The 26,157-nt window shown below is 43.8% G+C and overlaps 1 protein-coding gene across 1 annotated transcript; it reads left to right on the forward strand.

The window, feature by feature from the left end:
- Positions 1-1,832: 1,832 nt before the first annotated feature.
- Positions 1,833-25,781, forward strand: trappc4 (trafficking protein particle complex subunit 4). Its single transcript, XM_073030156.1, has 5 exons — positions 1,833-2,047; positions 7,628-7,802; positions 10,956-11,059; positions 12,982-13,108; positions 25,244-25,781. Exons 1-5 carry the CDS (start codon positions 1,873-1,875, stop codon positions 25,320-25,322), a joined length of 660 nt encoding a protein of 219 aa, XP_072886257.1. The 5' UTR covers positions 1,833-1,872; the 3' UTR covers positions 25,323-25,781.
- The last annotated feature ends 376 nt before the right edge of the window (positions 25,782-26,157 follow it).

Genomic DNA, 26,157 nt, shown 5'->3' on the forward strand with positions numbered 1-26,157 from the left:
CCCGTCCCATGATCCTTTCCCTTCTCCAGCTCTGTATCCCTTTTGCCAATCACCTTTCCAGCTCTTAGCTTCACTCCACCCCCTCTGGTCTTCTCCTATCATTTCAGGTTTCCCCCTCCCCCTCCTACTTTCAAATCTCTTACTATCTTTTCTTTCAGTTAGTCCTGATGAAGGGTCTCGGCCCGAAACGTCGACTGTGTTTCTTCCTATAGATGCTGTCTGACCTGCTGCATTCCACCAGCATTTTGTGTGTGTTGTTTGAATTTCCAGCATCTGCTGATTTCTCTGTGTGTGTGTGTGAGAGAGAGGTTTCATGACATATTGTGCACATATGTCAGTGATAATAAACCTGATTCTGACAATGAAAATTCACCAGCCTGGTTCAAGAGGTGCTGGGTTTTTGTGTAAGAAAAAAAACAGTAGAGGTCTGTATTATCCAGTATTTAGATGAATGAGAGATTTCATTAAAACTTATCAAAACACTTCTAGGATTCTAAAGACTGATGAAGGGAGAATTTTTCTCCTGGCTGAGGAATCAAGAAGACTCGATTTTTCAGAATGAGGGTAAGCTATTTATGACTGAGACGGTGAAAAACTTCATGCTGATAGCGAAGAATCTTTTCAAGTCTCAAGCATGGAGAAATACATTTCTGGATTCTAAGGAAACCCAGGGATACGGGATGGTGCATAAAATAAAACGTTTCAGGCCGAGACCCTTCATCAGGTTCGGAGGGGGGAGAGATGAGGAATCAGTTAGTAGGTGAGGGAGGAGAGGAAGAACGACAAAGTGATAGGTGAAACTGAGAAGAGGAAGGGTGAAGTAAAGAGCTGGGAAGTTGATTGGATAAAGGGCTGGGAAAGGGGGAATCTAATAGGAGAGGACAGAAGACCATGGAAGAAAGGGAAGGGGGAGGAGCACCAGAGGGAGGCAACGGGCAGGCAAGGTGAGAGAGGGGGATGGGTAATGGTGAAGTGCGGGGGGAGGAATATCGGAAGTTCGAGAAATCGGTGTTCATGCAATTGATAGTAGGCCAAAATTTTGCTGAATGATGAAGCAGACAGAAAAGGCCAAATGCGCTTCTTCTGTTCCTATTTCCTATGTTACTAATTACTGCTATGTTATGTCCATTGGTTTATCTCCCTGAATTCATAAGACCTTAACTTACAGTAACTCTTCTTCATTACTAGGACCCATGTTTCAGAATTAAAAGGTTGTAATTGTATTCCGAAGGTGAATATTGATGGAGTCCTGATGAAAGGTCTCGGCCTGGAATGTCGACCATTTATTCCCCTCCATAGATGCTGTTTGACTTCCTCAGTTCCTCCAGCACGTTAGTCCTGATGAAGGGTCTCGGCCCGAAACGTCGACAGTGCTTCTTCCTATAGATGCTGCCTGGCCTGCTGACTATGGTCCTCCAGCATTTTATGTGTGTTGCTCAAGATTCCCAACATCTGCAGAATCTCTTGTGTCTCTGCTTATTCTCCCTGCTATGAGTGAACAATACTTGGTCACCACTAAGAAAGAGTTAGTGGCTATTTCTGATCCCTGGGAGATGTCTAAAGGACAAATGGGTGCAGTATCCACCGAGAGGTTACAATTAACACTCAGCTGTGAATAAAGGCTACATTTACCAGTATCCCATACGACGAGTATTGCTGGGCCCTAGGGCGCTAGTACGCAGCCGCAGATGAAGGCATTTGGGCTATATTTCTCAGCAACCTGTGTAATGCCATCATCTATTAGTCCGCACCCGCGGTAATAGTGCGATTCCCTCCCCCACCCCCTTCAGCGTTTGAAGACAAACTACTGCGCAGCCGCGAGAGTAAGACGGCTAGGACTACATTACCCGGCGTTCCATCACCTTTTTAGCCATGGTGGTGTTCAGTGTTTATGTGGTGAATAAAGCGGGGGGCTTGATATATCAGTATGACAATTATTCGCCTCGCACTGATGTGGAGAAGACCTTTAGCTACCCGCTGGACATGGTGCTAAAGGTGTATGACGAGCGGGTGGTGGTGTCTTTTGGTCAGAGGGATGGCATTAAAGGTGAGACTGGGCCGAGGTTCGGAGTCTGGGCGGCGGCTTCAGATGCCGGAAAACGCTCCGGTCAGCTGGGGCCTAAACTGTGTCCCGGCCGCGGTTTCTGCAGTGTTGGCAAGATTTTCAAACTTTTTCTAATAAATTATATTGGTAATTCTCTCAATGTGAAAATATGCATTGTAATTCTAGAGATTACTTTTAATCAAGCTTTTTTATAGTGGGTATAATGCTGTGAAAGATAGTTTTCTGTAACAGTACCGTACATTAACATAAGTTGCATAAATGTCAATTAACATTACATCTAATTTATAATAAGTAGAAGTAGCATGACATTCGTGTGAGTTGAGCGAGATATAGTCTGAGGTAGTGTTAGAGTTTAATCAAAAACAAAAGAAAATCTGCTGATGCTGGAAATCTAAGGGAAGGAGGGACCTGTACAGATTGGATAGGTTGCACCTGAACTCGAGGGGGAGCAATATCCTTGCAGGTAGGTTTGCTAGCACGGTTCGGGAGGGTTTAAACTAATTTGCAAGGGAGGTGGGACCCGGAGCGATAGAGCAGTGAAAGAAGTGCATGGAGTAAAGCTAGATCTAACATATAGAGAGGCTCTGATGAAAGAGAAGCAGAGTAAAGGTAGAAGCGCTAAAATGTGTGTACTTCAGTGCAAGAAGCATCAGGAACAAAGGTGATGAACTGAGAGCTTGGATACATACATGGAATTATGATGTAGTGGCCATTACAGAGACTTGGCTGGCACCAGGGCAGGAATGGATTCTCAATATTCCTGGATTTCAGTGCTTTAAAAGGGATAGAGAGGGGGGGGGGGGAAAGGGGAGGAGGGGTGGCTTTACTGGTCAGGGATATTATTACAACTACAAGAAGGGGTGGGTAATGTAGCAGGATCCTCTTTTGAGTCAGTATGGGTGGAAGTCAGGAACAGGAAGGGAGCAGTTACTCTACTGGGGGTATTCTATAGGCCCCCTGGTAGCAGCAGAGATACCGAGGAGCAGATTGGGAGGCAGATTCTGGAAGGGTGCAAAAATAACAGGGTTGTTATCATGGGTGACTTTAACTTCCCTAATATTGATTGGCATTTGATTAATTCCAAGGGTTTAGATGGGGCAGGGTTTGTTAAGTGTGTCCAGGATGGATTCCTGTCACAGTATGCTGACAGGCCCACTAGGGGGAATGCAATACTAGATATAGTATTAGGTAGCTAACTGGGTCAGATCACAGATCTGTCAGTGGGTGAGCATCTGGGGGACAGTGATCACGGCTCCCTGGCCTTTAGCATTATCATGGAAAAGGATAGAATCAGAGAGGACAGGAAAATTTTTAATTGGGGAAGGACAAATTATGAGGCTGTAAGGTTAGAAATTGCGGGTATGAATTGGGATGATGTTTTTTCAGGGAAATGTACTATGGACATGTGGTCAATGTTTAAGGATCTCTTGCAGGATGTTAGGGATAAATTTGTCCCGGTGAGGAAGATAAAGAATGGTAGGGTGAAGGAATCATGGGTGACAAGGGAGGTGGAAAATCTAGTCAGGTGGAAGAAGGCAGCATACATGAGATTTAGGAAACAAGGATCAGATGGGTCTATTGAGGAATATAGGGTAGCAAGAAAGGAGCTTAAGAAGGGGCTAAGAAGAGCAAGAAGGGGGCATGAGAAGGCCTTGGCGAGTAGGGTAAAGGAAAACCCCAAGGCATTCTTCAATTATGTGAAGAACAAAAGGATGACAGGAGTAAAGGTAGGACCGGTTAGAGATAAAAGTGGGAAGATGTGCCTGGAGGCTGTGGAAGTGAGTGAGGTCCTCAATGAATACTTCGGTATTCACCAATGAGAGGGAACTTGATGACGGTGAGGACAATATGAGTGAGGTTGATGTTCTGGAGCATGTTGATATTAAGGGAGAGGAGGTGTTGGAGTTGTTAAAATACATTAGGACAGATAAGTCCCCGGGGCCTGATGGAATATTCCCCAGGCTGCTCCACGAGGTGAGGGAAGAGATTGCTGAGCCTGTGGCTGGGATCTTTATGTCCTGGTTGTTCACGGGAATGGTACCGGAGGATTGGAGGGAGGCGAATGTTGTCCGCTTGTTCAAAAAAGGTAGTAGGGATAGTCTGGGTAATTATAGACCAGTGAGCCTTTCGTCTGTGGTGGGAAAGCTGTTGGAAAAGATTCTTAGAGATAGGGTCTATGGGCATTTAGAGAATCATGGTCTGATCAGGGACAGTCAGCATGGCTTTGTGAAGGGCAGATCGTGTCTAACAAGCCTGTTCGAGTTCTTTGAGGAGGTGACCAGGCATATAGATGAGGGTAGTGCAGTGGATGTGATCTACATGGATTTTAGTAAGGCATTTGATAAGGTTCCACATGGTAGGCTTATCAGAAAGTCAGAAGGCATGGGATCCAGGGAAGTTTGGCCAGGTGGGTTCAGAATTGGCTTGCCTGCAGAAGGCAGAGGGTCGTGGTGGAGGGAGTACATTCAGATTGGAGGGTTGTGACTAGTGGTGTCCCACAAGGATCTGTTGTGGGACCTCTACTTTTCGTGATTTTTATTAATGACCTGGATGTGGGGGTAGAAGGGTGGGTTGGCAAGTTTGCAGACGACACAATGTTTGGTGTTGTGGATAGTGTTGAGTATTGTTGAAGATTGCAGAGAGACATTGATAGGATGCAGAAGTGGCAGATGGAGTTCAACCCGGAGAAATGTGAGGTGGTACACTTTGGAAGGACAAACTCCAAGGCAGAATACAAAGTAAATGGCAGGATACTTGGTAGTGTGGAGGAGCAGAGGGATCTGGGGGTACATGTCCACAGATCCCTGAAAGTTGCCTCACAGGTAGATAGGGTAGTTAAGAAAGCTTATGGGGTGTTAGCTTTCATAAGTTGAGGGATAGAGTTTAAGAGATGTGATGTAATGATGCAGCTAGGCTACACTTGGAGTACTGTGTCCATTTCTGGTCGCCTCACTATAGGAAGGATGTGGAAGCATTGGAAAGGGTACAGAGGAGATTTACCAGGATGCTGCCTGGTTTAGAGAGTATGGATTGTGAACAGAGATTAAGGGAGCTAGGGCTTTATTCTTTGGAGAGAAGGAGGATGAGAGGAGACATGATAGAGGTGTACAAGATATTAAGAGGAATAGACAGAGTGGACAGCCAGTGCCTCTTCCCCAGGGCACCACTGCTCTGTACAAGAGGACATTGCTTTAAGGTAAGGGGTGGGAAGTTCAAGGGGGATATTAGAGGAAGGTTTTTCACTCAGAGAGTGGTTGGTTTGTGGAATGCACTGCCTGAGTCAGTGGTGGAGGCAGACACACTAGTGAAGTTTAAGAGACTACTAGGCAGGTATATGGAAGAATTTAAGGTGGGGGGGGGGTTATATGGGAGGCAGGGTTTGAGGGTCGGCACAACCTTGTGGGCCGAAGGGCCTATAATGTGCTGTACTATTCTGTGTTCCATGTAGATGTAAATGTGGTGTCATCCCCACCCCTGGAGTGTCACCAGCTTTGTACCAGTAGATTTGGTTTAATTTCATAGGGTGGGTAAGGAGAGGTGGGAACCAATGCCTATCATGTTCTTTGAAGACATCCCAAAGTGATTTTTCAACCAATGAAAGCACTTTGGAAGTGTGTTCACTGTTGTAATGTAAAAAAAATCCTGAGCAGTTGATTGCACATGTAGAACCTCTCCCATCGGGGCTGTTTTCTCATGTTAGCTCCCCGGAAGACAAGTTGGATTACCTTGCTATGTAGAACTGGTGCATACTTGTTCTTGCAGAAATGTGGCACCAGGATGACATCCCATACACTATTAATCTTCAGGCCATGACACTCAGGAATTTGTGCTAATATTATTTTTGTGACTGTGTGCTGTGGACTATATGTATTGTGTTTTGCATCTTGACCCTGGAAGAATGCTGTATGTGTATGGTTCAGTGACAATTATAACTTGAACTTAAAACAGATAATATTACTGTTGATTATTGGACAGCACATTAGATGTTACTCCACTATTTTATTGCAGCGGAGGAATAAGGTGTAAAAAGGAATGAGCGTTGGTCAGGTACTGAAGAAATAGTAGAACCATGATGGTTCTAATGAGGAACCTGACAATATGTTTACTAAACCTGCAAATGTACCAAAGTACCTGTACAGCCAATAAGGCTGGGGAACTGTACCAGCAAGTAGTTATGAGGGGATGTGATGGCAGTAATGAAGATGTGCTTGAAAATAATGAAAGCACACTTAATATTTATGGACACAAAGTATTCTGAAGAGATGGGGGTGGTAGAATTTCTGAAGAGAAAGCACTTGGGGAGAATAGAGACAATATAAACTTAGAAATACAGAATGGGTATCAGATTTCCAAACAGCCCATGAACACTATCTTGTTACTCTTCTGTACTGTTTATTCTGTAATTTAGAAACATAGAAATCCTACAGCATAATACAGGCCCTGTGGCCCACAAAGCTGTGCTGAACATGTACTTACAATTTATAGTAATTGTATGGCTTACACTGTATTGCTGCCACAAAACAACAAATTTCACAACTTATGTCAGTGATAAAAAACCTGATTGTCTAATCCTAGTAACTGGATTGCCATTCAATAAGATTATGGCTGATCTTTTACTTCTGTGTCCCTTCTTGTAACCAATGTCCTCAATAATTAAAACAAAACAACTCTTGCAAACTTACATATATGTACGGTGGAGAGCATTCTAAGTAGTTACATCACAGCCTGGTATGGCATCTCCAATGCATTGATTGAAAGTGGCTGCAGAGGATTGTAGACTCAGCCAGTTCCATCACAGATACAACCCTCCCCACCATCAAGGCCACCTTCACCTTCAAGAGACAGCACCTCAAGAAGGCAGCATCCATCATTAAGGTTCCTCTCTATTTGTGATATGTCCTCTTCTCATTACTACCATCAGGGAGCAGGTACAGGAGCCTGAAAACTCCCACTCAATATTTCAGAAATCGCTTCTTTCCCTCTACCATCAGGTTTCTGAATGCTCCATGAACTTATAATATTATTCCTCTTTTACAGCCAGAAAAGGGACAGTAACATCATGAAGGATCCCACCCATCCTGCTTGTGGACTGTTTGTCCCACTCCCATTAGGGAGGAGGTTATGTAACATCTGTGCCAGGACCACCAAACACAGAAACAGTTACTTTCCCCAAGCAGCAAGGCAGATCAACACCTCCACCCACTAACCCGCCGCTCCAGAATCCCAGTCACCACTACTTTATCATTTCTTGTCAGAGTCACCTTATGTATAGTGCCTAGCGTCACTTTATGAACACACAATCTATGTATATAAGCTATCTCATGTATTTATGTTTATTGCTTTTTAAAATTACTATTGAGACTATTGTGTTCTTTATCTTATTGTGCTTTTTTTGTGTGTTGCATCAGACCCAGAGGAACAATTGTTTTTGTTTATATTTGTGTACTGGAAATGACATTAAACAATCTTGAATTTTTTAATAGTAATTTTTATGCCTTGCATTGTACTGTTGCCACAAAGTGGTAATAAATTTGATTTACGTTTTATCTTTTTTTTCCTCAGTCGGATATGCTGTTCTTTCAGTCAATGGAATGGATGTAAATGGAAGATACATGGCTGACAACAGGGATGTACTGGAGTATTTAAACACCTCTTTTAATTATCCTTTGGCAATTCGGTTTGGACGGCCTCGTTTGACATCCAATGAGAAATTAATGTTGGCCTCCATGTTTCACTCGTAAGTTTAATGGCAGAAAAGAATCCTGAATTAGTAATGGATCCATTGCTTCCCAATGCAATAGATCCATTACTAATTTTTTTTTTCTATGCATGGACTTGTTGAGCTTTGGCACTTTCTCAGACTGCCAGTAACTTCAAATAGTTCCGGTATTGGCATTGATGAAGTACTTGCAGCCCATTCATATCTTTCAATTGGTGAGGTGTCTTTATTAAATTGATAAAAGTAGAGAGGAATGCCCACTGGTAATAACATTGCCAATTGCAAATTAGTCATTTTGAGTTTTATTCTCCAGTTAAAGTGCGTGCTCTTGGAGGGTTTTAAACACTGCTCCCTTTGCACAGTGTAACATGTGTAATGGATCAAAGTAGTCAGAGATACAACTTAACCTGTCCTGGGGTGAAGTCAGAAGTTGGAGTTCCAATCTATGGAAGTCTTTCTTTTATTTTTAAAGTCTTTATTTTTATTCAGAAGAAAAAAAAAGATTTACAGAGTGCAACACATAGATACATCTCAACATAACTTGTGTACATTCATATATTGTAATAAAATTGATCAAAATATTATAGCATAACACATAAAGGTATACCACTCTGTAATCAAAAATTTAAAGATAGGTCATACATCATAAAAGAAATTCTTTTTATATATATATAAAAAGTCAACCCCCTACCAACTACCAAAGAACTATGGAAGTCTGAGAGTCTGGAGACAAGCAATGGAGGCCTGGAAGGAGACTGTCTTGGAGTGGGAGAGATGGGAAAGGAGCGTGTTTTGCTGCTGTTGTCTTGCTTTGTTGTTGTTGCTGCTTGTGTTATTTTCAGAGGAGGTTCATGAGAATGATTCTGGGAATTAAGGGTGAATGTATGAGGAGCATTTGATGTTTCTGAGCCTGTACACTCTGGAATTTAGAAAAATGAGGGGGAATATCATTGAAACCTAGCAAATATTGAAAGGACATGGAAAGGATGTTTCCACATTTTGGATCTCGGGGCACAGCCTCAGAATAGGATATCCCTATAGAACAGATGAGAAATTTCTTTTGCTAGAGGATGGTGAATCTGTGGAATTCATTGCCACAGATGGCTGTGGAGGCCAAATCATTGGTTATACAGTATTTAAAGCGGATGTGTATATTAGGTTCGTGATTACTCAGGACATCAAAGGTTGTTGGAAGAAGACGGGAGAGTGGGGTTGAGAGGGATAATAAATCAGCTGTGAATGAATGGCAGAGCAGACTCAATGGGCCAAGTGTTCTAAATATACTCCTGCGTCTTATGGTCTAAAGGCACGAATTTGAAATCTGCCCTGCCCTAAACCATGTTGATCACGGAGGCTCAGAGCAGAGGCTGTACTGCCTCCCAGTAGAAAAAGAGGAAATAGAAAGATGGTGCCTAACATGTCTGGGTAATTGGTCAACAGCAGATGGCAGTAATGAGCTTGATACATCTATGTTCATATGGCCAAAAGACATAGGAGTCAAATTAGACCATTTGTCCCATAAAATCTGCTCCACCATTCATTCATGGCTGATTTATTATCCCTCTCAAACCCATTCTCCTGCTTTCTTCCTGTAACCTTTGATGTCCTGACTAACTAAGAATCTGTCAACATCTGATTTAAATATTCTCAATGACTGGCCTCCATAGCCATCCTTAGAAATGAATTCCACAGATTCACCACCCTCAAGATAATAAAATTACATCTCATCTTTGTTCTAAAGGGATATTCCTCTATTCTGAGGCTGTGCCCTCTGGTCCTAAACTCCCCCACCAGAGGAAACATCCACTCTGTATTTGGTATAGTTGTAATGAGATCACCCTTGTTCGTCTAAACTCCAGTGAGTACAGGCCCAGAGCCATCAAATGCATTTTGTATATTAACCCTTTAATTCCTGGGATCATTCAAGTAACTCTCCCGGACTCTTGCATTCCAGTTGTGCAGGCATCAGCCTCTGCAGACTGTTTGGAGGGTGATGGAAATATACAACTGCACCTGTTTAATGCTCTAAATAAAAGGGAATTCACACACAGAATAAAAGCAGAAAATACTAAAAATAACATTAGCACCTGAGGAAAACACAGGCAATATTTTGTGTCGAGAAATACAAGGTACAGTAGCATAGAGGAGGCAGCACAGTAGCGTAGTGTTTAGCACACTGGGTTCAATTCTCGCCACTGTCTGTAAGGAGTTTGTACATTCTCCCTGTGGTTGTGTGGCTTTCCTCCGGGTGCTCCGGTTTCTTCCTGTATTCCAAAGACGTAAATTTGGGTTAGTGAGTTGCGGGCATGCTATATTGGCTCTGGAAACATGGCAATACTTATCAAGTCAAGTCACTTTTTATTGTCATTTCGACCATAACTGCTAGTACAGTACACAGTAAAAATAAGACGTTTTTCAGGACCATGGTGCTACATGAAACAGTACAAAAACTACACTGAACTATGAAAAAACTACACTAGACTACAGACCTGTCCAGGACTGCATAAAGTGCACAAAACAATGCAGGCATTACAATAAATAATAAACAGGACAATAGGCACAGTAGAGGGCAGTAAGCTGGTGTCAGTCCAGACTCTGGATGTTGAGGAGTCTGATAGCTTGGGGGAAGAAACTGTTACATAGTCAGGTCGTGAGAGCCCGAATGCTTCGGTGCCTTTTCCCAGATGGCAGGAGGGAGAAGAGTTTGTACGAGGGGTGCGTGAGGTCCTTCATAATGCTGTTTGCTTTGCGGATGCAGCGTGTAGTGTAAATGTCTGTAATGGTGGGAAGGGAGACCCCGATGATCTTCTCAGCTGACCTCACTATCCGCTGCAGGGTCTTGCGATCCGAGATGGTGCAATTTCCGAACCAGGCAGTTGTGCTCCCAGCACAATCTCAGACTGTATTGGTAGTTGACACAAGCTACTTCAAAAATAAATGAGCTACTGACATGCTTTCAATCCTTCATCTATAGAGGTCATACAACAAACCTAATGATATCTGCCTGCGTACAGATAGGGTGAGAATTTATATGCACCAAAGGAGAGAAATACATCACCTGTCACTGTAAGATAGAACAAGTGTGCACATTCCTTACGAAATGTTTTTGATGTTAATATTATTGGTGCTGGTCAAAATTATTTTATTGTTGTTACTTTTATTTGTTCTCAGGTTATTTGCAATTGGTTCCCAGTTGTCACCAGAGCCGGGAAGTTCTGGAATTGAAGTGCTAGAAACAGACACCTTCAAACTGCACTGTTTTCAAACCTTAACAGGTGAATACAGCGTGTAAAATTTCCTCATCATGAAGCTTCCGGTATTTTATCCATATGCCCTCTCTCTGTAACAGAAAGCGTGTTTTATTGGGTCGGGGTATCCATTTATTATCTCTACTTGAAATGATCAAGGAGTTTTAAATCACATGCAGGTCCTCCCTAGGTTACAACCGTTTGTAAGCCAAACAGGTCGAAATACTACAAACTGAATTCACAAGCAGCAACAGATACTTGTGGCCCCACAGCAGCTGATAAAACCTTCCCGCCAGTCTCTTAAATGTGTATGTACAGATGTGTTACCTTTGGCCATTTGTAAGCTGAGGAGTTTATAATTCTGGACATTTGTACGGTGGGGCAGCACCTGCATATTTTTAGACCATAAGAGATAGGAGCAGAATTAGGCCATTTGGCCCATTGAGTCTGCTCCACCATGGCTGATTTATTTTGTCTCAACCCCATTCTCCTGCCTTCTCTCTTTGACCTTTCACATGCTAACTAATCAAGAACTATCAACGTCTGCTTTAAATATACCTAATGACTTGGCCTCCACAGCCCTCCATGGCAATGGATTTAACAGATTCACCACTCTCTGGCTAAAGAAATTCCTACTGATCTCTTCTAAAGGGACATCCTTGTATTCTGAGGCTGTGCCCTCTGGTCTTAGATTCTCATACTATTCGAAATATCTCCTCTACATTTACTCAATCCAGGCCTTTCAGTATTTGTTGGGTTTCAATTAGATTCCCCCCCCCCCCCCCCATTTTTCTAAATTCCAGCAAGAACAGGCCCAGAGCCACCAAATGCCCCTTGTACATTAACCTTTTAATTCCTGGGATCATTCTTGAAAACCACCTCCAGACCCAATGCCAGCACATCCTTTCTTTGATATGGGGTCCAAATCTGCTCTCAATAATAATAAGTGGGAAAAGTTTCTCACTGGTAGTTTTTGTTGGTTACCAGATGACCCAGACTGAAGGAACCTGAAAGTTTTGAGAAGGTAAAACATTGAGAAACACTTCGGGACTAGAGTGTGGTTTGGCCACAAGGTTAAACTAGAGAAGTTGGTCTTTCTCATTATAGTAAACAAGATAGGGAAGCCATTTGATGGAGATGTACAGGTCACGACAGGGGTGAAAGAAGGAACCTATTCCCTTCTGCAGAAGACATTGGGAATTGGTGTGTGGTGCTGTAAAGAAAATCCTTGCACGAAGAGTAGCAATGATGTGAAGGTGGAAGCAGCCACAGGAGAGAGTTACAAAAGGCAACTGGATAGAGAAGATTTTAATTTTGATATATGAAGATGACAGGCAAAGAGAGTCAGATAAGACATTAGAAAACTTAAAATTTTAATACAATGCATTGTTGTGCTCTGAAGTAGTTTTTCCTGAAAGGAAGACAAAACTGATCAATAAATTTATTGGACACTTAAAGAGGAAATAGTGTGTGCAAGACCTTTGAAGGGACAAAATAGCGCAATAGGGTTAATCAGAAAACACTATTGCAGGGCAAACACAATGGGCAGAAGGTTTCTTGCTTCACATCAATCAGTGCTTCTATTTTCTATTGTGAATCCTGTCAGTATTGATTTTCAAAATAAAAATAATCTCGATAGTGCTTTAGCAGTTTCAGAAGTTGGATGCACAAGAGACTACAGATGGTGGAATGCACAAACTGCTGCAGGAACTCAGCAGCTCAAGCTGCATTTGTTAGGGAGGGGAAGGGGCAGTTCAAATTTCAGGTCAAGACCCTTCAATCTGGGCATGTTTGGATCTCAGCCTGAAATTTCAACTACCTGTTTCTATCTACAGATGCTGCTTGACCTGTTGAGTTCCTCCAGCATCCTGTTTGTTACCACTGAAGTTCTTCATGGGAGATATTCTACTATGCGATGCCTGTTATTCTAATTTTCTTCTCTATTAAAGGAATTAAGTTCATTGTGTTGGCTGACCCTCGACAAGCTGGAATTGATTCCCTGCTACGGAAGATATATGAAATTTATTCAGACTATGCTCTTAAAAACCCATTCTACTCTCTTGAGATGCCAATCAGGTAGGTCTCTGAACAGGAATTGTGGGCTTTGTATCAGGAAAAAATCAGTAACTCTGGACAGCGGAGTGTTGCCGTACATTCAAATCTGAACCTTATTCAATTTTGTCAACTGCCTGAACTGTTGTTCTTTTTATAAATTATTAACTTTAGTGAAGCCACCTCTGAGACTAATATTGATCTAGACCAGTTCCAAAGACCAGGATCATTAGGTTCACTGCTCTTCCTTGGTGCGTTTGGCCAGAATGGCCTGTAACTGTATAGCAGTGTTTCCAAACCTTTTTTAGCCCAACACCTCCCAAAGCATTTTAATACCTGCCAATGGCCCCCCGAAAGCACCCTCATACTTGCCAATGCCCCTCTTAGTCCGCGAGCCAGTATGGTTGGTCGGTACCATCTGAGGGGAATAATGTTCATAGTGATTTTTGGCAAGGTATACATATCTAGAGTTAGAAAACATGTGATAGTGTTGCACCACTGGTAGCTTTGTGTGCCATCATGCATTTTGTAACACTACCCTAAAATAAGCATTTCTGAAAAGTGGCCAATATAAAGTACAACGTATATATTCAACCTAGTGGTATTTTGTCATCAGTGATTCCTCAACATTGAAATTTGTCACAATGATAACTGAGTTCAAGCACTTTTATCAAATGTTGTTCTAAAATTCTACATTGAAAACTATGTCATTGGTGGCACTCGCAGTACAGTGCCCAATTTCAGTAGAGTGAATCATTTCATTTTTAGAAAAATATTTGTCTTGTTTATTTTGAGAAAAGTCAATAAAACCCCTAGGACACATATAATCGCATGGATTTGTAGAGAATTTATTCAGCAATTCAAATAAGTAATCACTTTTTGTATATATTCCATATTAACATCAGTACAGCAGAAAATGTTACCCCACCTGCCCAAAAGGCAAAAAAACCTCATTTGGAGAGATTTCTGGAGTTTTATCAATGTCATGATATTTTCCATATTGTTGTATCAAATCAAAACAATCTTAAGTTTTGTCATAGCATATAGAATTACAGTACAATAATTCAAATGTGGGGTTCCACACAGCCATAACCTAGGCCCCATTTGGTTGTAAAATGAATATATTTAATCAAACACTGCTTTCCATACATTGTTTTCCATACTTTCATAACCTAGTAATAATCATAATAATTTTCCAAGTCTAATGAAACCAACATTGAGCTTTTTGGCCATCAGACTAAATGCTATGTTCGGCATAAGCCAAACAACGCACATAATCAAAAGCACACCATCCCTACCTTGAAGCATGGTGGTGGCTGCATCATGCTGTGAGGATGCTTCACTGCAGCAAGCCCTGAAAGGCTTGTGAAGGTAGAGGGTAAAATGTTTGCAGCAAGATGCACAGAAATCCTTGAGGAAAACCTGATGCAGTCTGCAAGAGAACTGTATCTTGCTGGAAATCAATTCTTCTCCCAAGTCAATGACCCAAGCATAAAGTCAAAGCTACATAGGAATGGCTTAAAAACAAGGAAGTTAATGCCCTGGAGTGGTCAAGTCAGAATCTAGACCTCAATCCAATTAAGAATTTGTGGTTGGACTTGAAAAGAGCTGTTCACTCATGATCCCACGCAATCTGACAGAGTTTGAGCAGTTTTGTAAAGAAGAATGGAGAAAAATTGCTGTGTCCAGATGTACAAAGCTGATGGAGACCTATCCACACAGACTCAAGGCTGTAATTACTGTCAGAGGTGCATCTGCTAAATACTGACTTGAAGAGGGTGAATATTTACACTAGAACACTACAGCACAGTACAGATCCTTCAGCCCTCGGATGTTGTGCCGACCCATATATTCCTTAAAAAAAAGTACTAACCCATACTACCCCGTAACCTTCTATTTTTCTTTTATCCATGTGCCTGTCCAAGAAGCTCTTAAATACCCCTAGTGTTTTAGCCTCCACCACCATCCCTGACAAGTCATTTCCAGGCACCCACAGCCCTCTGCGTTTTATTTATTCATATATATATATAAAAACAACTTGCCCCTGATGTCTTCCCTAAACTTCCCTCCCTTAACTTTATACATATGCCCTCTGGTGTTTGCTATTGGTGCCCTGGGAAACAGGTACTGACTATTCACCCTATCTATGCCTCCCATAATCTTGTAGACCTCTATCAAGTCCCCTCTCATCCTTCTACGCTCCAAAGAGAAAAGTCCCAGCTCTGCTAACCTTGCCTCATAAGACTTGTTTTTCAATCCTGGCAACATCCTGGTAAATTCCTCTGCACCCTCTCCATAGCTTCCACATCCTTCCTATAATGAGGTGACCAGAACTGAACACAATACTCGTGTGGTCTCACCAGAGATTTGTAGAGTTGCAATGTGACCTCTCTACTCTTGAACTCAATCCCCCTATTAATGAAGCCTAGCATCCCATAGGCCTTCTTAACTTATCCTATCAACCTGTGCAGTGACTTTGAGGGGTGTATGGATTTGAACCCCAAGGTCCCTCTGTTCATCCACACTCTTAAGTAAGCGACCATTAACTCTGTACTCAGTCTTCTGGTTTGTCCTTCCAAAATACATCACCTCACACTTGTCCGGATTGAGCTCCATCTGCCATTTTTCTGCCCAACTCTGCAGCCTGTCTATATACTCTTGTAACCTTCGACAACCTACAGCTCCATCCACAACTTCTCCAATCTTCGTGTCATCTGCAAACTGACTCACCCATCCTTCCGCCCCTACATCCAGGTCATTTATAAAAATCACAAATAGCAGGGGTCCCAGGACAGATCCCTGCGGCACTCCACTAGTCACCGACGTCCAGGCAGAATACTTTCCTTCCACTACTACCCTCTGCTTTCTTCCTGTAAGCCAATTTTTTATCCAAACAGCCAAGGTTCCATTGATCCCATGCCTCATGACTTTCTGGATGAGTCTCTCATGGGGGACTTCGTTAAATGCCTTGCTAAAATCCACGTAAACCACATCTACCACCCTACCCTCATCAATTTCTTTTGTTACCTCTTCAAAAAACTCAATTAGGCTTGTGAGGCATGACCTTCCCTTCACAAAGCCATGTTGACTATCCTTGTGTAGACTGTACTTCTCCAAATGCTCGTAGATCCTACCTTTAAGAATTCTTCCCAATAGTTTGCAGACCACCGACGTAAGACTCACCGGTCTATGGTTCCCAGGATTCTCCCTATTACCTTTTTTAAACAAGGGAACTACATATTGGTACCAATGACATAGGTAGGAAAGGGGAAGAGGTCCTGAAAAAAGACTACAGGGAGTTAGGAAGGAAGTTGAGAAACAGGACCGCAAAGGTAGTAATCTCGGGATTACTGTCTGTGCCATGCGACAGTGAGAATAGGAATAGAGTGAGATGGAGGATAAATGCGTGGCTGAGGGATTGGAGCAGGGGGCAAGGATTCAGATTTCTGGACCTTTTGGGGCAGGTGTGACCTGTACAAAAATGATGGGTTGCACTTGAATCCCAGAGGGACCAATATCCTGGCAGGGAGATTTGCTAAGGCTGCTGGGGAGAATTTAAACTAGAATTGTTGGGGGGTGAGAACCGAACTGAAGAGACTGGGGAAGAGGAGGGTAGCTCACAAATAGAGAAAGCTTGTAGACAGTGTGAGAGGGAGGACAGGCAGGTGATAGAGAAGGGACGAGCTCAGACCGAAGGCTTGAGATGTGTCTATTTTAATACAAGGAGTGTTGTGAACAAAGCGGATGAGCTTAGAGCGTGGATCAGTACTTGGAGATATGATGTGGTGCCCATTACAGAGACTTGGATGGTTCAGAGACAGGATTGGTTACTTCAAGTGCCGGTTTTAGATGTTTCAGAAAGTACAGGGAGGAGGCAAAAGAGGTAGGGGCATGGCACTGTTGATCAGAGATAGTGTCATGGCTGCAGAAAAGGTGGACACCATGGAGGGATTGTCTACGGAGTCTCCATGGGTGGAGGTTAGGAACAGGAAGGGGTCAATAACTTTACTGGGTGTTTTTTATAGGCCGCTTAATAGTAACAGGGACATTGAGGAGCAGATAGGGAAACAGATCCTGGAAAGGTGTAATAATAACAGAGTTGTTGTGATGGGAGATTTTAATTTCCCAAATATCGATTGGCGAGGGGTTTAGATGGGGTTGAGTTTGTTAGGTATGTTCAGGAAGGTTTCTTGACACAGTATATAGATAACCCTACAAGAAGAGAGGCTGTACTTGATTTGGTATTGGGAAATGAACCTGGTCAGGTGTCAGATCTCTCAGTGGGAGAGCATTTTGGAGATCATGATCACAATTCTATGTCCTTTACTGTAGCATTGCAGAGAGACAGGAACAGACAAGTTAGAAAAGTGTTTAATTGGAGTAAGGGGAATTATTAGGCTATCAGGCAGGAAATTGGAGGCTTAAATTGGAAACAAATGTTCTCAGGGAAAAGTACAGAAGAAATGTGGCAAATATTCAGGGGATATTTGTGTAGAGCTCTGAATAGATACATTCCAATAAGACAGGGAAGTTATGGTAGGGTACAGGAACCATGGTGTACAAAGGCTGTAATATATCTAGTGAAGGAGAAAAGAAAAGCTTACAAAAGGTTCAGCGAGCTAGGTAATGTTAGAGATCTAGAAGATTATACTACAAGGAAGGAGCTTAAGAAGGAAATTAGGAGAGCCAGAAGGGGCCATGAGGAGGCCTTGGTGGGCAGAATTAAGGAAAACCCCAAGGCATTCTACAAGTATGTGAAGAGCAAGAGGATAAGATGTGAAAGAATAGGATCTATCAAATGTGACAGTGGGACAGTGTGTATGGAACCAGAAGAATTAGAGGCATTTAATGAATACTTTACTTCAGTATTCACTGTGGAAAAGGATCTTAGTGATTGTAGTGATGACCTGCAGCAGACTGAAAATCTTAAACATGTAGATATTAAGAAGGAGGATGTGCTGGTGCTTTTGGAAAGCATCAAGTTGGATAATGTACTGGGACCAGACAAAATGTACCCCAACTTCTGTGGGAGGCGAGGGAGGAGGTTGCTGAGCCTAAGGCGATAATCTTTGTATCATCAATGGGGACGGGAGAGGTTCCCGAGGATTGGAGGGTTGCGGATGTTGTTCCTTTATTGAAGAAAGGGAGTAGAGATAGCCCAGGAAATTATAGACCAGAGAGTCTTACCTCAGTGGTTGGTAAGTTGATGGAGAAGATCCATCTTGTTTATGAAGGATTTATGAACATTTGGAGAGGTATAATATGATTAGGAGTTGTCAGCATGGCCTTGTAAAGGGCAGGTTGTGCCTTACGAGCCTGATTGAATTTTTTGAGGATGTGACTAAGCACATTGATGAACGTAGAGCCGTAGATGTAGTGTATATGGATTTCAGCAAGGCATTTGATAAGGTACCCCATGCAAGACTTATTGAGAAAGTAAGGAGGCATGGGATCTAAGGGGACATTGCTTTGTGGATCCAGAACTGACTTGCCCACAGAAGGCAAAGAGTGGTTGTAGATGGGTCATATTCTGCATGGAATTCGGTCACCAGTGGAGTGCCTCAGGGATCTGTTCTGGGACCTACTCTTCATGATTTTCATAAATGACCTGGATGAGGCAGAGGAGGGAAGGGTTTGTAAGTTTGCTGATGACACAAAGGTTGGAGGTGTTGTGGATAGTGTGGAGGGCTGTCAGAGGTTACAGCGGGATATTGATAGGATGCAAAACTGGGCTGAGAAGTGCCAGATGGAGTCAACCCAGAAAAGTGTGAAGTGCAAACATGAGGAAATCAGCAGATGCTGGAAATTCAAGCAACGCACACAAAATGCTGGTGGAACACAGCAGGCCAGGCAGCATCTATAGGGAGAAACACTGTCGACATTTCGGGCCGAGACCCTTCGTCTGGACTAACCAAAAGGAAAGATAGTAAGAGATTTGAAAGTAGGATGGGGAGGGGAAAATGCGAAATGATAGGAGAAGACCGGAGGGGGTGGGGTGAAGCTGAGAGCCAGAAAGGTGATTGGCAAAAGGGATATAGAGCTAGAGAAGGGAAAGGATAATGGGACGGGAGGCCTAGGGAGAAAGAAAGGGGGAGGGGTGCACCAGAGGGAGATGGGGAATAGGCAGAGTGATGGGCAGAGAGAGAAAGGAAAAAAAGGGAGGGGGGAAAAAACTAACTATATCAGCGATGGGGTAAGAAGGGGGGAGGGGCATTAACAGAAGTTACAGGTTGGAGGCTACCCAGATGGAATTTAAGGTGTTGTTCCTCCAACCTGAGTGTGGCTTCATCTTCACAGTAGAGGAGGCCATGGATAGACATATCAGAATGAGAATGGGACGTGGAATTAAAATATGTGGCCACTGGGAGCTCCTGCTTTCTCTGGCAGACAGAGCGTAGGTGTTCAGCGAAACGGTCTCCCAGTCTGTGTTGGGTCTCACCGATATCTAAAAGGCCCCACCGGGAGCACCGGATGCAGTATACCACACCAGCCGACTCACAGGTGAAGTGTCGCCTCACCTGGAAGGACTGTCTGGGGCCCTGAATGGTGGTGAAGGAGGAAGTGTAAGGGCAGGTGTAGCACTTGTTCAGCTTGCAAGGATAAGTTCCAGGAGGGAGATCGGTGGGAAGGGATGGAGGGGATGAATGGAGACAAGGGAGTTGCGTAGGGAGCGATCCCTGCAGAAAGGGGGGGGGGGGGGGGAGGGAAAGATGTGCTTGGTAGTGGGATCCCGTTGGAGGTGGCGGAAGTTACGGAGAATTATATGTTGGATCTGGAGGCTGGTGGGGTGGTAGGTGAGGACAAGGGGGACCCTCTCCCGAGTGGGGTGAGGGCAGATGTGCGGGAAATGGGAGAGATGCGTTTGAGAGCAGAGTTGATGGTGGAAGAAGAGAAGCCCCTTTGTTTAAAAAAGGAAGACATCTCCTTCATCTTGGAATGAAAAGCCTCATCCTGAGAGCAGATGCGGTGGAGACGGAGGAATTGTGAGAAGGGGATAGCATTTTTGCAAGAGACAGGGTGGGAAGAGGAATAGTCCAGGTAGCTGTGAGAGTCTGTAGGCTTATAGTAGATATCAGTAGATAAGCCGTCTCCAGAGATGGAGACAGAAAGATCAAGAAAGGGGAGGGAGGTGTCAGAAATAGACCAGGTAAATTTGAGGGCAGGGTGAAAGTTGGAGGCAAAGTTAATGAAGTCAACGAGCTCAGCATGCGTGCAGGAGGCAGCACCAATGCAGTTGTCGATGTAGCGAAGGAAAAGAGTGGGACGGATACCCGTATAGACTTGGAACATGGACTTTTCCACAAAGCCAACAAAAAGGCAGGCGTAACTGGGACCCATGCGGGTGCCCATGGCTACACCTTTGGTTTGGAGGAAGTGGGAGGAGCCACAGGAGAAATTATTGAGAGCAAGAACTAATTCTGCTAGACGGAGGAGAGTGGTGGTAGAGGGGAATTGGTTAGGTCTGAAATCCAAAAAGAAGTGGAGAGCTTTGAGACCTTCCTGGTGGGGGATGGAGGTATATAGGGACTGGACGTCCATGGTGAAAATAAGGCGGTGGGGGCCAGGGAACTTAAAATCATTGAAAAAATTCAAAGCGTGAGAAGTGTCACTAACATAGGTGGGAAGGGATTGAACAAGGGGGGATAAAACTGTCAAGGTATGCAGAAATGAGTTCGGTGGGGCAGCAGCAAGCTGAGACAATGGGTCTACCGGACAGGCAGGTTTGTGGATCTTGGGTAAGAGGTAGAAACGGGAAGTGTGGGCTGTGGGAACTATGAGGTTGGTGGCAGTGGATGGGAGATCCCCAGGGAGCTGATAAGGTTGGTGATGGTATAGGAGACAGTGGCCTGGTGCTCCTTAGTGGGGTCATGATCAAGGGGTAAATAAGAACAAGTATCAGAGAGTTGTCGCCAGGTAGAGGTCAGTACGCCAGACTACAACAGCTCCCCCCTTATCAGCGAGTTTTATAGTAAGGTTGGGATTGGTGCAATAAGTGTGAAGTGGTTCATTTTGGTAGGATACTATATGATGGCAGAATATAGTATTAATGGTAAGACTCTTGGCAGGATCAGAGGGATCTTGGGGTCCGAGTCCATAGGACGCTCAAAGCAGCTGCACAGGTTGACTCTGTTGTTAAGAAGGCGTATGGTGTATTGGGCTTCATCAATCGTGGAATTGAATTTAGAAGCTGAGAGGTAATGTTGCAGCTATATAGGACCCTGGTCAGACCCCACTTGGAGTACTGTGCGCAGTTCTGGTCACCTCACTACAGGAAGTATGTGGAAGCCATAGAAAGGTTGCAGAGGAGATTTACAAGGATGTTGCCTAGATTGGGAAGCATGCCTTATGAGAATAGGTTGAGTGAACTTGGCTTTTTCTCCTTGGAGCGATGGAGGATGAGAGGTGACCTGATAGAGGTATACAAGATGATGAGAGGCATTGATCGTGTGGATAGTCAGAGGCTTTTTCCCAGGTTGCCACAAGAGGACACAGGTTTAAGGTGCTGGGGAGTCGGTAGAGGAGATGTCAGGGGTAAGTTTTTTACTCAGAGAGAGTGGTGAGTGCGTAGAATGGGCTGCCAGCGACGGTGGTGGAGGCGGATACGATAAGGTCTTTTAAGAGGCTTTTAGATAGGTACATGGAGTAGAGTAAAATAGAGGGCTATAGGTAAGCCTAGTAATTTCTAAGGTAGGTACGTGTTCAGCACAACTTTGTGGGCCGAAGGGCCTGTATTGGGCTGTAGGTTTTCTATGTTTCTGTGTTTCTATTTGCCATTCTGCAATCCTCCAGCACCTCCCCTACAGCCAAAGAGGATTCAAAGATCATAGCTACTGCTCCAGCGATCTCTTCTCTCACTTACCACAGCAACCTGGGGTATATCACGTCTGGCCCTGGGGACTTATCAATCTTGATGTTTTCAAGAAGATCCAACACTACTGCTTCCTTAATCTCCACATTTTCCAGCCCACAGGCCTGTTCTATTTCGACCTCACCCTGATCAAGGTCCTTTTGACTTGTGAATACTGAAGCAAAGTATTCATTTGGGACCTCCCCAACCTTCTCCGCCTCCAGGCGCATGTTGCCTTCTTTATCCTTTAGTGGCCCCACCTTCATTCTTGTCATCCTTCTGTTCTTCACATATGCATAGAACACCTTGGGGTTCTGCTTAATCCTACATGTCAAGGCCTTCTCATGCCCCCTTCGATCTCTCTTAAGTCCTTTCTTATGTTCCTTCCTGGCTACCTTGTATTTCTCATGAGCCCCTCCTGCTTCTTGTATCTAATATATGCTTCCCCCTTCCTCTTGACAAGTTGCCTCATGTGTTTCGTCAGCCACAGTTCCCTTTTCCTACCATTTCCTTGTCTCAGTGGGACAAACACAGCACAAGTGGTCCCTAAACTTCCTCCACATTACTTCTGTGCTTTCACCCTTGAACATCTGTTTCCAATTTACTCTCACTAATTCCTGCCTCATTCCTTCAAAGTTAGCCCTTCCCCAGTTAAGCACTTTACCATTTCGTCTGATTTTATCCCTTTCCATAGCTATGCTGAAGCTAAGGGAGTTGTGGTCACTCTCACCAAAATGCTCCCCCACCAAGAGGTCTGCCACCTGACCAGGTTCATTACCCAGAACTAGATCCAGTATAGCCTCTCCTCTCGTCGGCCGGTCCACATACTGTGTCAGGAATCCTTCTTGAACACTCCTGACAAATTTAGTCCCATCTATCCCCCTTGCAGTCAGGAGGTGCCAGTCAATATGAGGGAAGTTGAAATCACCCATAGCTACAACCCTGTATTTCGTACACCATTCTAAAATCTGCCTGCTTATCTGCTCCTCGGTGTCCCGAGGGCTATTTGGGGGCCTATAGACTACTCCCAGCACAGTGATTGATCCCTTCCTATTTCTGACTTCCACCCACACCAACTCAGTCCTCTCTTTCTATAGCCGTGATATTATACCTGACCAGTAATGCTACCCCCCCCCCCAACTTTCTACCTCCCATCCTATTCCTTTTAAAACACCTAAACCCCAGTACCTGCATCATCCAATCCTGCCCTTCCTCCAGCCAAGTTTCAGTCACGGCCACAACATCATAGTTCCACGTACTGATCCATGCTCTAAGTTGATCCCCTTTATTCCTAATAGTCCTAGTGTTGAAATAGACACATTTCAACCCCTCTAACTGGCTACATTTATGTTTTGTTCCCTGCCTGTCCTTCCTCACCAACTCAGAACACATAGCATCATTCCCTTGTCCTTCTACCCTAATCTCTGCACTCACGTTCTGATTCCCACCCCCTGCCAAACTAGTTTAAACCCTCCCCAACAGCTCTAGCAAACCTGTCCGCCAGGATATTGGTCCCTTTCTGGTTCAGGTGCAGGCCATCCTTTTTGTACAGGTCAGACCTTCCCCAGAAGAGATCCCAATGATCCAGAAATCTGAACCCCTGCCCCCTGCATCAAATCTTCAGCCACGCATTCATCTGCCATAACTTCCTGTTCCTACCCTCTGTCTCATGGCACAGGCAGCAATCCCAAGATTGCTACCCTTGAGGTCGTGCTTTTTAAATTCTTTCCTAACTCCCTATATTCCTTCTTCAGGACCTCATCCCTACTCCTATCTCTGTCATTGGTCCCCACGTCGACCACGACATCTGGCTGCGCACCGTCTCTCCTGAGAATACCGAGAACGTGATCCAAGATATCACAGACCCTGGGAACGGACCATCCGGGATATTCTCTCTCTCTCTCTCTCTCTCTCTCTCCCCCCCTCTCTCTCCCCCTCTCTCTCTCTCTTCCCCCTAACTATCAAATCCCCTATCACTGCTGCTCTCCTCTTTTCCCTCCTTCCTTTCTGAGCTGAGGGTCCAGTCTCAATGCCAGAGACGCGACCACTGCAATTTGTCCCTGGTAGGTCATCCCCACCAACAGTATCCAAAACAGTATACTTATTGTTGATGGGAACAGCCACAGGGTCCTCTGCTCTTTCTATCTATTCCCCTTCCCTCTCCTGACAGTCACCCAGTTACCTGTCTCCTGACTTTTACGGGTGACTGTCTCCCTGAAACTCCGATCTATTTCTGCCTCTGCCTCTCCCTCACGAATGATCCGAAGTTCATCCAGCTCCAGTTTCCTGACTCAGTTTGACAGGAGTTGCAGGCATAGTCATCAGAGACAATTGTGCTGTCCCTGACTTCCCACATCTAACAATCAGAGCACTGGACTGCCCTATCTACTGCCTCCATTACCAACTCCTAAGTTAATTAAATTAATTAAAGAAACTTACCCAGCCTTACCTCACTGGGAGTAAACTCGTCCTCCGCCTCTTCTCACCATGGCCTCTCGAGCCAAAGCCTCAAGGATCCACTCCTTCACTGGCCCACTCACTCACTGGCTGCTCTGCTTGAGCAACCCCTCTTTTTATTTGTTTGAGCCTTTCAATTTTCAATTGCCTAATCAACTGCTTTCTGCTGAGTCTGAGCTATTCAAATCTTGATTAAAAACACAAAATGCTGGCAGAACTCAGCAGGCCAGACAGCATGTATGGGAGGAGGTAGTGACGACGTTTTGGGCCGAAACCCTTCATCAGGAGGGTTCGAAGTGGGTTCTTGATTGACTTGATTGCACAATCCAACTGCCAAAACTGTCGAGGCCTCAAAACTCCACTCCTTCACTGGCCCACTCACTCACTGGCCGCTCTCCACTTACGCAGTCAATTATTTTGGGCTTCCAGAGTCCATGCAATATCCAAATAAATAAAGTGACTATTAGAAACAGTTTGCAAGCTGAAACTTTAAAAAAATAATCTATATTGATTTTTTTTGTGTAATTTTGGGATTTGAGTGTTTGCCAACATTTATTGCCCATTCTAATTGCCCTGGGGACGGGCAGTTTTCTTGAGCCAATACAGTAATTCAGATTGTGACAAGGCTGCATTACTGCATTTTGTAGGACATGAATTTGTGAATTTTCCTTTTGTGGGTTGCCTGTTCCTTGAGTGTTTGCACAAAGGGTTAATTATTTGAGCTGAGTCTCTGCTTTTTGCTCACATTCTGCTTTTCATGTAACGAGTTTTCCACTTCGATTTGAAATCATGGTGCAGTTCAGAATAGAACCCTTTGTGTTTAACTGACCGCCATTTGTTTCTTTTATCTGCAGGTGTGATCTCTTTGAACAGAATTTGAAAGTGGCTTTGGAAGTAGCAGAAAAGGCTGGAACATTTGGTGCAACATCTTGACCCCCATCTATGTGGCTGGAGTCTCTTCAGAGAGTTTAGTACATTGTGCTGTTCTGTATTTATTTTGTATTCAGAAATAATGAAAATATTTTGGGCCAAGAAACTTAATCCAGTGAAGTGTAATGTGATATCAAATGGAAGTGTACATAGGATGTAAGCAAATAGTCATTCTGTTCTTTCATCAGCACCACCCCCACCCCTACAACTAGTGTTGTGTGCACCTTCAGAAGGCAATCATTCCTTACTTGGAGATCTGCCTTGCCATCTCCAGCCTACACAAGGTCCTCGGGAGAACTAACTGTTGCATTTACTTAATGCCTTTCAAAGTAAATTAATTATCAAAATACATACACATCACCATATACAACCCTGAAATTCATTTTCTTGCAGGCATACAAAGTCTTGACAAATAACCATTGTGCAAATACAAAAATTACCTAATAAATAATACTGAGAGCATGAGTTGTCGAGTCCCTGAATGTGAGTTCATAGGTTGTGGAATCAGTTCAGTTTTGGGGTGAGTGAAGATATCCACACTGGTTCAGAAGCCTCATGGTTGGAGTGTAATGACTGTTCCTGAAACTGGTGGTTCAGTATTGTAAAATCACTTTGCAGTCAATAAAGTGTAGTGTCCATTGGCAGATGTTCCCACAAGTATCAAACCAATAATAACCAAGCAAAAGTTTAATGCAATTCTATTAATCTGTAATTTTAAAAAAATACATTTTTTCCATCCCCCAAACCCCAACCTCCCTCTATGCTTTGGTTATTCAAATATTTGTCCAGATACTTAAAACAAGAGAGCATTTGCCTCTGCCCTTGGACAGTGCTTGGC

Source organism: Hemitrygon akajei, chromosome 26 (genome assembly GCF_048418815.1).
Source record: "Hemitrygon akajei chromosome 26, sHemAka1.3, whole genome shotgun sequence".
Taxonomy (NCBI): domain Eukaryota; kingdom Metazoa; phylum Chordata; class Chondrichthyes; order Myliobatiformes; family Dasyatidae; genus Hemitrygon; species Hemitrygon akajei.

Bases quoted from the DNA above. Each gene is read 5' to 3' on its own strand.
- trappc4 (XM_073030156.1), top strand. From the start codon at position 1,873: ATGGTGGTGTTCAGTGTTTATGTGGTGAATAAAGCGGGGGGCTTGATA. The intron at 11,060-12,981 runs GTGAATACAGCG...TCTCTATTAAAG, and splicing joins CTGTTTTCAAACCTTAACAG to GAATTAAGTTCATTGTGTTG. The intron at 13,109-25,243 runs GTAGGTCTCTGA...TTTTATCTGCAG, and splicing joins TCTCTTGAGATGCCAATCAG to GTGTGATCTCTTTGAACAGA.